The sequence below is a fragment of the Synchiropus splendidus genome, chromosome 2, assembly GCF_027744825.2.
Source record: "Synchiropus splendidus isolate RoL2022-P1 chromosome 2, RoL_Sspl_1.0, whole genome shotgun sequence".
Taxonomy (NCBI): domain Eukaryota; kingdom Metazoa; phylum Chordata; class Actinopteri; order Syngnathiformes; family Callionymidae; genus Synchiropus; species Synchiropus splendidus.
Genome location: NC_071335.1, coordinates 39,089,340 through 39,099,986, shown reverse-complemented (window position 1 = coordinate 39,099,986; position 10,647 = coordinate 39,089,340). Strand labels below are relative to the sequence as shown.

The following is a 10,647-nucleotide window of genomic DNA, read 5'->3' as shown; positions in this document are numbered from 1 at the left end:
TAAATCTGGGAACAGAGAGCAAACAAGGATCAGAACATAGACCAGGAAACATGATCACAAAGCAGTCATTTCGAATGCAACTAAAAATAAATAAAAGTCCAGCAATGCAAAATACAAACAACGGTGACAATCAATCGTGTTGACATACAAAGTACAGTAAAATAGAACAGAAAGTAATGTGGTTGTCAAAAACTCACACACGGGGAGGGTAAACAAACAAAAATAAGCTCCTGGCAGAAACAAACACACAGCAGAGAAAAAAGGCCGAACAAAGAGGGAAAAGAAAGTACATGACAGAACAGAACTGACTCACAGATAAATTTAACAATGAAAGCTCAAGGATCAGGCAAGCATGAAGGGAAGGGGAAATGAGAGTAATGACAAAAGACCCAAGTTACCTATTATGATCTGGCACACAGCACTGGGACGGCACAGTATAAGAGCAGGTGATGTTGGTGGGACAATCAGTCCCAGGTGTGTGCCATTAGCCGATCAAGCTCAGGTGGATACGTAGGGGAGAAGACAGGAAGTGAACCAACAAAGTAAAAGAACACAATAGGAAACAATAAAGCCTCGCTTTCAGACAAAACCTCCCACAGACTTGTAAGTCCAGTCTGTAATTTGGAACAACACTGAAATGGCATCAAAATCATTTGGGCTTCGTTCCAATATCAACCTTTTCTGGTTCAAGTTTCACAAAAATCTGTTCACTTTTTTCCTTTTTCATTATGATATACAGTAGGTACATTTACACTGATCACACTTGTTTTCACTTGTTTTCATACTCTCTCAGATGACGGTGTTTCTTCTTCTCTCTCTAACACGGTCGTAGCTGCCAGGACATTGTGGAGTGCTCATTTGATCTGTTTTGCTTTGCTTTGTTTTTTTTAAGCAGTCATGTGACCTAAAGTGTTGTGTCAGAATCAGTGCAGGGGAATGTACCTTGAACTTCACTGTATAGATGCTGACTCAGCACATTTGAGATGTTTTCTTATCTAAAATTAAAGATACACACATTTAACACACCCAGCAAAGACAGTGAGGAATCTGGGACTGTGCATAAAATCATGTCAGAATACAAGCGAGTGGGCCGGTGAAACAAGAGAGGGTGTGGGTGGAGTCTTGAGGGTGGGTATGACAAACCTGCAATTACTCTTTAGCACAGTTTACGTAGTGTCTTTCTCACTGCCTCTCTCGCTCACCCTGTCTTGCTGTCAGTCATACAACACGCACACACACACTGTTTGTGTAGACTGATAAGCTGAAAGAGTCAGAAGGGGAGGGCAGAAGGAGGGAGCGCTTGAACATAGAACATACGCACTCAAGACAAAGCCAAATAAGTTGTTTGAACTTTTGTGTCTGCAACACAAGATAGTGAGAGTTTAAGAGAGTGGAAAAAGAAGTTGACGGGCCATGTCTCTCAAGGGGAAGGTGGCTCTGGTGACCGGTGGAGCTCAGGGCATCGGAAAGGCTGCGGTTGAGGCACTCCTGCGAAGCTCGGCTAAGGTCAGAATGCTTACTTTAAACATGACGTGAGGGGTAGTTGAAATAAATTATTTATATACTTGTTTTGTGTCTTTTCAGTTTTCAGGATTTGCTTTGTCATAGTTCCATTGTGATTTGTCACATTTTGTCGTGACTAAAATGTAATGCAATGTGGTCATGTAATGATTCACTGGTTATTCTGTCTATTCATCCCTATGTCTATTGCAATAGTAATGTGCCTTTTACTATACAAATCACTAAAGAATAGTGACATGCAACTGTTGCCCGTCAAAGAGATAATTCAATTCAATAATTTGGAATAATGTTGCTGTCCAGACCGCTTTGATAAGAGATGCGTCCTAGTCGATCTTGTCGAGTGCCCCCTCTGCAGACACTCGCTGCAAGAACTCTAGATTTTTATCACTAACTACTTCCTTTGCAATCCTTCAAATGGGGTCAACTGGGACTAAAACTAGCTGGTCATCCCTGTGGGCCAGAGTTAGGATGTCACGTTCTCATATTGCTGTACTATTGTATTTATTCTGTTTCAGGCCTTGGGTGTTACAACCAAAAATGTATTTTCACTCCCCTAAAATATTGTTCAAGTAGGCAGTTATGTGGTCAAGATGAACGCTGACAAGTCATTTTGCAGCTAAGTGACTGCTAGGTTGATGGTTTATGGTGACTTATGGGTGATCTGTCACCAGCAATTGGCTGGAACTGAGATCTCTCTCTCATACTAACTAACTGTAGCGACTGTCTTCTTAATAAAGTTTGAGTGAGAATAAAAATAGTGCCATTGGCATGCTCTAGTGAAAAGATGTTTTTTCTTCTGAACAAAAATAATCCCACTAATTTATCTTTCTTTCATTAGGTTACGGTTGTCGATATGAATGGGACCAGTGGTGCACAATGCAAGGCTCAACTTGATATGGAGTTTGGGGAAGGCAGTTGTAATTTCATACAGTGTGACGTTTCAAATGGAGACAAACTGCGAGGTAACTGTTATGTCTAGCACTGTAGACAGATATTATCAAAGGCAAACTGTGGAAAGAAGAAAAACGTTTCATTGTAAACCTGCACTGTTGTGAAATGTGTGCAGGCTTCACACATTTTCTTCTTTACTTCCTTAAACGGGAACTTCCTCAACTGGGAAAGTGAAAGAATGACCAGCGTAAGAAACATTCTGTTGATGTCAGGAATGATGAACACAGTATTGTTGTCCAACTGGCAACAAACATGTCAGGTCATGTTGACAATCCCTGGATAGATAGGTCAACATGGCGGACTTTTCGTTACCTCACTTACTTTCCCCAAACTGTGCCATTATGTGTCTGTGAATCAGTGTGTGCAAATAGGACTGACGGAACAAGCTTTCTTTGTGGGACATTGAGAAAGTAAATCCCTGTAGGCAAGTGACTGGAATGTTTGGTGTGTGTGTGTGTGTGTGTGTGCGCTTGTGTGTGTGGCTCTGTGAAGAGATGTTCAGGTTTTACCCCCTCAGGCAGCAGGCGGCAGCTGTTTATGCAACCCCAAGTGTGAAACTCACAAAGGTCGAATGCAATTCAGAAAAATCAAATGTCATGATTATCCTCTGTTCACGTTGTCTCGTGTATGAATTATTACATGCTCTGCTTGCAAGGAAGCAAAATTGCTGCAGGAAATGGCTAAGCAGTGGACTGTGGCATTCTGATAAACTGGTGCGACACTTTTTTACAACTCCACTACCATTCTGGTACACAAAATGAATCTGCCTTGGGCTCGCTGCTCTGTCCAAAAATGACTTAAGTTTTTTATCCAGCACAGTATATAGTCTTCCTAAATAGCACTCTTAAATCAATCACTTCTATAATTGTGAAGAGGAGGAAGTGATTCTTGAACTGCAGGGACTTTGTACTACTCAAAGGTTACTGGTAATGAGAGTCTGAAACAATGTTTTAAGATATACTTATTTACCACACAATGAAACAGCATTGAATGTTGAATAATACATATAGCTTGTTAAGGCAGGGTGACGTGTACTTATTAAATTGGTGGTTTGGAGAATAAATTGTAAAGATTATACGCATCTAGTGTGTGGATCACATGAACATTTCTGTGTCCTTGGATCTCTAGATGCTTTTCAAAGCACAGTGGACCAGTTTGGCCGCCTGGACATCGTCATCAACAATGCTGGCATCAATAATGAAAAGAACTGGGAGAAGACAATAGAAGTCAACCTGGTGAGACATTGACGAAGAAACATTTCTTATTGGTTATTGGTTCAGTGGCTACATAAGAGAAACCAATGCAGAAAATGTGATGCTGTAACAAAAAGGCAGTTTTCTGAAACAGGCCAGGAAATGACTTATCAGTCATGTGAGGTTACATCATAGGTAGAATCAAACAGTTGCTATAGAAAGAAAAAAAAGTACCTCAAAAGACTTGAAAATCACGTAAAAGATTCTTATTTCCAGCCTCCAGTTCTTGACATTTTGATGATGATGATAATAGTGGTGGCTTCAAGAAAGTAACAACATTTATGGAGTGTCTCAAAAGAGGAGATCAGCTTCATTATTGAGTCTGGTATCGCTCTCCAACTTCTCCAACTCTAAGTTTTTCATTAGTTGTAGTGTATTTGCAAATTATGCAAAAAGAGAAAATAAATGACTTGTTTGTTGTGTCATTTGACATGGCCTGGTTCAAAGAAAAGTACTCTCTAAAATCCTTTTTTTATCAGGGGTGGTTTAACCATTGTTCATGCTCCTGCTGGCTGATCTGTGTCTCTGTTTCCAGACTTCGGTTATAAAAGGCACCTACTTGGCTTTGGATCACATGAGTCAAGAATACGGCAAACAAGGTGGCACCATCATCAATGTTTCTTCAATGGCAGGTAATACACAAGAGGGACTGGCAAGTCTTAAACATTTTGGGTCAAGAAAGGCAGACATTTGTAAAAATCAAGCAGAGCCAGGCCACTATGCCCTGTACATTGTTTTCAAGCAGTGGTCAAATACGAGCCATTCAACATTCACTGTGACTTCTCAGTCTTCAGCATGGCTATCGCCGAAGGTCTCTGGCTCAATTTGACCCCCAAACTGAACTTGATGCCCATTTATTTATTTATTTTTTGTTGTCTGCAAATGACATAGATGATCCTGTGCAATACCCTTTACATCTGGAGTCCCAAAGTCAATTGACACTGGGGCCACCATAGGCAAACTCTGGGCCACTGACCAGGTCAGTCAGGGGTCTGTTTTATCGTTTTCTATCTTTAGGATGTTAGTAAAATCATGTAGATAATAAACACTGAAAAGACCAGGTTCATAAAAAGACCACTAACAACCAAATGTTCTTGTCTTGTGGCATCCCAGCATGCATTGCAGGGTTGAATGCTGCACCGCCTATCTCTTGATTTCTGTATTGATTTCATCTAATCATGTTGTCAAAATTACAGCAATATTTTGATGACATCAGCATTTCAATGATTCGGTGGTGCAACATATTGAATATGGTTGCCTTTGTCGCCTGGCCTCTCTGCATGGCTGAAGGGTCAAGTATGAGGACCATTTATTGACACTGGAGTCATGAGTGAAAATGCTAGTCAGATCCTCCAAACCAGCAAATGAATCTATACCTTTACTTGAAAGTACTCAAAACATTGAGGATTCACTTATACAGTGTTTTCTGACCAGGTGTCAGGACCCCAACCTGCACCGTGAGGGGTGCAAATGAGGTTGAGGTTCAGACCACTTCTTTTCTTATAGTATAGTATCGAAAATAGAACTCTGCTGAAACAGCAGCATGACCTGACATACATTCAACCTAGGCATAAGTGGAAAGAAAGCAGCCTCGATCGCAAAATAAGCGATTATTTTGCCCAATAAAGTTGGTTAACATTTTTTTATCTGTTGAACAAGTTTGAAGGGGAGATAAGGGTATGTTCTACAAGGATGAAGACATTTGGGGAGTAGATTCCTCTTCAAAATATTTATCAATCATAGAAATTGGTTTTGGTAAGGAAATCCAGCGAGCTGAAGAAATAATAGTAGTAGTTTCTAATGAAATGTTATAATTTGCTGAAGTGATATTATTCACCTCGGGAACAACTTCTGTACCTAAATATGTACATTTATTAGTTGGATTAAAGCTTGCAACATCTCTCTCACTTTCATTAAGTAGCATGAGATGATTTTGACTTATTTATCTTATACCCAGATATTTTGTCCAAAAATATCAATCAGATCTAGAAGTGTAGGTATAGAAGCATTGAGACTTTTCAGGAAGAGGATTATATCATCAGCAAACTGAGCGATTTCATGACTTATTCGTCTATTGCTAAAACAAATAATAGCAGAGAAAGCAGTGAACCCTGGGCCACACCCTTAAAAATATTGTGACTCTGTGCTATTAGTGGGGACTGCAGCATTGGCCTTGTTATAAAATAGACTAAGCCATCTGTCAAATGTATCACCACAAGTGAATCATTTGATACCTTGAACAAATATTGCCATTCCACTCGATGGAAGGCTTTCATGGCATGCAGCAACAACACTGCAGTGTCTTGCACCGCCTTCTGACAATGCAGAATATTCATAACTTCCTCACATTATGGAATCCCTGTCTTCCCTTTTTAAATCCATCCTGGTCCTCCCCCACCACCGGCAGAAGCACGCTGTCTAAACATCTCGCAGGCACTTAGCATACAATTTTCATATCACTATTCAAAAGGCTAATAGGACACATACTGTATTTTTACACTTTGTACTTGGTTTTCCTGGTTTTGGTAGTAGCGTAATTAATGCACTGGATATTCGATCAGCATTTCAAACATGGGTGTCAGAAATTTGTCTTTGAATTTTTTATAGCTATTTATTGGAAGACCATCTGACCCCAGTGCTTTACCCACCTGCATGACGTCGTCTCTGACATTTCTAATATGGTCAGGTTTTTATCTAAAGTCTCCTTTTCTTCTTCTGAAACAGAAGGTAATTGAAGACCATCTAGAGAGTGTGCTTATGTTTCTGAATCAAATGAATAAATTTTTTCATAAAAATACACAATACATGTACACATACTATATGTACTTGTGTCCTGAATGGAATTAATGGCCCTTTCTCTTTGTTGTTGCTTAATGCTCCATGTCAATAACCTCCCTGGCTTCTCTCCTTGATCATAATACAGTATGATTGTTTGAGTCTCAATGTCAGCAGCTGCTTTTTCAGTAGTTTGTTATATTGTTATCTACTCACAAGCAACTCTGCAGACTTCTAAATACACAAAATGACATCTAACTCACACGCACACATGGCTTATCACACCATCTTTGTGATGACCGCTCATTGACTTTCCCCAGCCTCTCACGCTAAATCTAATCGTCCAAAGACAAATGGCTATCCTTAACCAGGACGGTTATTTTGAAGTCTTCATCCTCAAATGAGAGGTTTAACCTTGTAGGGTCCGGCAAAATGGCCCGACAAACACTTACGTTTTCCCCAAAAGTGGACATCGCTAGGATAGATGCACTTAAATATCACTCACACACACAGCACACACACATTATCATTTTATGTTTTGTGAGAACATCTCATAGACTTTCATGCTTTCCCCAGCGTCTCAGAACCAAACCATCCAAAACAAATGACAAACCTTAACCAGGAATTTTTCCTAAAAAAAGACCTCACTAGTACATATAAGCTTAAACACACACACATACACACACAAGGACAATACATAATCAATGATTGAACTGGACATCATCTGATTCTTGTTGAGTGTTCATAGCTCTTATTTTTCGTGACAAGTGGCAGAACTTACCTTCAGAGCAGGCGAAAAAGAAATACAATGGAACATAAATACAGTCGAGAAGTCGTTCGATTTATTCTAGCAGTGAAGTGGTGGAGTTTTTTTTTTAAATTGAAGGTGGTGAGTCAATCTTTAGTGTGAATTACATGAACGTAGTTGGTGGTCATAACATCAATAGTACTGTAGTTCCAGTGTATTTTTCACACACAAACGTTTTGTGAAGGAAAACTTTCTTTACTTACTTTGTAACTAAATACATGTTTCGTCCTATTTTTTTTTTCAGTGATTAATTTTTCTGTGCCAAATAGGAGGACATGAGGGAAAAAAATAACTTCTTGTTAATTGGGATATGTACAGTGAGAAACAAAAGTTTGTGAATACTGTGATTTCAGAAGTTTTCCCACATCATATGTGCATTTACATTGTGAAAGACTGAATACAAATGGAGAGTTCAGACAAAAAAATGGTATTCTGGTCTTATTTTGGACTTTCTCCCATGCCCTGGATGTTCAAATACTTTGTGTTTCTCGTTGTGAATCTGTTTCAACAGTACATGGAGAGGTTGTTGTGAGGCAAATAGACAAGCTATAAGACAGATGCAGTCAGTCGACTGCTGTGCTGTGCGCCCAGATCTCTTAAACATCCCTGAGTGCTCATTAAGGACAATGTGACGTTTCTTTCTTCTGCAGCATTCCAACATTCTCCTCGCCAGCCTGTGTACACAGCCACAAAACACGGAGTCATTGGCTTCACAAGGGCGATTGCTGTAAGAAACTACGGCCATCAATTTTCTCTGTGCAAGTGCAGGAGATGTTCCCCAGATGATCTAGCCTCTCCTGCAGGATGCGTCCTCACTGGAGAATTATGGCGTCCGCATCAACGTTTTGTGTCCGGCATTTGTAGACACACCTCTGCTGCTCTCAGTGGAACAGGAAGACAACATGGGAAAGTTTGTCAAATACAAGGACGAATTCAAGCACAGTATGAACAAACATGGAATTTTACAGTGAGTAACCCCTCCACTTCACACGCACTCAGTCATGATACATGTCCTGTACTGATCTTAACACCTAAAACATTATTTTAGAGGTGATATTTTGGCTTGTTGCTTGCATTTGCAACAAGTGACAACTCTGACAACTGAATGGTTATGCTTCAGTCATAAAAGAGACATTTCCATGTAAAATGCTTTGGCCAATTTTAGTTTCTTCTGAATTATATTGGCCAACATCCAAACACCTCCATCAAACCAAAATCCCCCGCTACTGGGCCCTGTGGACGGCACGGGTAGAGGGCTACACACCATTCATAGAACCATGTGATTGTATTGCAGCAAGATCCTCCTTCTGCTAGGGATGCGTGTAATGGCGCTTTGTGTTTGTAATGCGGCCGCTTTGTGGATCAGTTTGAGACCCCTGGTACACACCATTGCCGTGCATGAACACTGGCTACTTCAGGCTCCGAAATGGTCTACAGAAAACATGATCTGAACCGGGCCAGAGGGAATGGAAGGGGAGGCCAGGCTGCCACTTCGAATCAGCCAAGGCACCTACGCCTAACATAATTATGTGACCAGGAGAACCAGAGGGAACATTTGAAGTTCTACCGACTGGTTAGCAGGTCCATGACGGAACATCCCGATCTGCACCACACAACTGAACATTTGGAGACAGCTCTTCAGCTCTTCGGTTGTTTGGGCAGCTACAATGGAGCTGTCCAACTTCACTGATGTGGGCTCCCTACCTTATGCACAGTAGAAGTGGACTTTGACTTTTCAGCAGCAAAAAGAAAGTGGTGATATCAACTTCCCCAGCTACTGTGTCTGGAACATGCACGGGTACTTTTGTGGAAAAAAATGTCACATAAAAAATATGTTATTTGCTGAAATTGTAGTTTCAAAAAGTCCAAAAGTAGATGATGCACCAAGCAACAAGCCAGGGCTAATGTGGTTCAAGCCTCAACACTGCTTTCCTGACTTGAGCTGGACTGAAGCGCCTGGGTGTTTCCACCTCGCTGTCCATTAAAACATTGAAATAGGACATCCTATCATCATATCCAGCACTGTCTGTATGGTGCACAGAAGGGACCAAGCCAAATGAAAATGTATGCAGACAAAATCCCGGCAGACGGTCGGAGCTCAATCGCTGATTATGAAGAAACTCAGCTCATAGTTAATTGTAATAAATCTATGGAAAAAGTTTTAACGCTAAGGCTTTAATCCTTCTACATTATCATGAGTCACTGGATTTTGTTAATACCATTAACCCCACTGTACTTCCCCCACAGACCATCATTAATAGCCGAGGGCATGATGAGGTTGATCCTGGACTCCAGTCTGAATGGTGCCGTGATGAAGATCACCTGCTCTAAAGGGATCCATTTCCACAGCTACGAGCCCACGTCAGCCTGAAGGCCAGTCCCTGGACTTCTGCTGGACTCCAATTGTTGGTCGGATGGGTAGCTGTATATAAGCTCCCATTATTATGCCTTCAGAAATGAAACAATCACTGCACTATTTTGGATGTAAAAATGATTATTGCAATTAAATAGCCGACCGTAAAAGCTAACACGGCAACGCATGTAGACATATATGGATTATTCCTCTACCAATTACAAAGAGGCTGTGCTTATATATTAGGGATACGTTCATTTGTTTGAAAGACTCCAGGTCAGACAAACGTTTCAATACAACAGCCTAAGAAGGCTGGAAACTCATGTGAGCCACACCAGTTATAACTAGCAGCTTAATAAATCACCATCAAATCACTGTAATCAATCCCCGTTTATGAGACTAAAATGTCAAAAGCGATATGTTACGTATATTTTGCAGCTGTTCATTCATTCTCCATGGAGTGACGTTCATTCGCGAGCAGTGTGCGTTTTACGGGTCGCGCTACTACCATCTGCCGTCCGTTTGAGCTCATTGCACTTGGCATAGTTAACGAAATATGTATATAAAAAAAAAATAATAATAATAATAATCAGAGCATGGATACAAATGAGTGGCTCTGTGGAGGTCTTGTCTAGTCCATATAAACAAATCTCTGCGTGCACTTTTTGTTTGTCCTGGACGACAATAAATGTATTTTTTATTTGAATTTGTCGCTTGCATGATTTGAATGGCTGTTACCAGGATGCACATTTCTGACGAAGTTTCTATCTTTTCAAGACAACTGGCGGACCACATACTTTAGTGTTGACACATTATTTCGAAAATCTCAGAACACTTCTCAAAGAGAGTTCCAAGGCAAAGAAGAAAGTTTGTGTAGCAATCATTGGAGTAAAAATCCATCTGAGCTACAGTCACTGAAGAATTTTGAGTTATACAGATGGGTGGAGGAAATGTGCAGGACACAAGGGAAGACAGTGGAATGACAA

At 40.5% G+C, this 10,647-nt stretch overlaps 1 protein-coding gene across 1 annotated transcript; it reads left to right on the top strand.

Annotated features, from left to right (window-relative positions):
* The first annotated feature begins 1,261 nt into the window (after positions 1 to 1,261).
* Positions 1,262 to 10,345, top strand: LOC128754083 (15-hydroxyprostaglandin dehydrogenase [NAD(+)]-like). The gene is made up of 7 exons (XM_053856416.1): positions 1,262 to 1,506; positions 2,360 to 2,483; positions 3,601 to 3,707; positions 4,261 to 4,357; positions 7,959 to 8,035; positions 8,112 to 8,275; positions 9,556 to 10,345. Exons 1-7 carry the CDS (start codon positions 1,414 to 1,416, stop codon positions 9,677 to 9,679), a joined length of 786 nt encoding a protein of 261 aa, XP_053712391.1. The 5' UTR covers positions 1,262 to 1,413; the 3' UTR covers positions 9,680 to 10,345.
* The last annotated feature ends 302 nt before the right edge of the window (positions 10,346 to 10,647 follow it).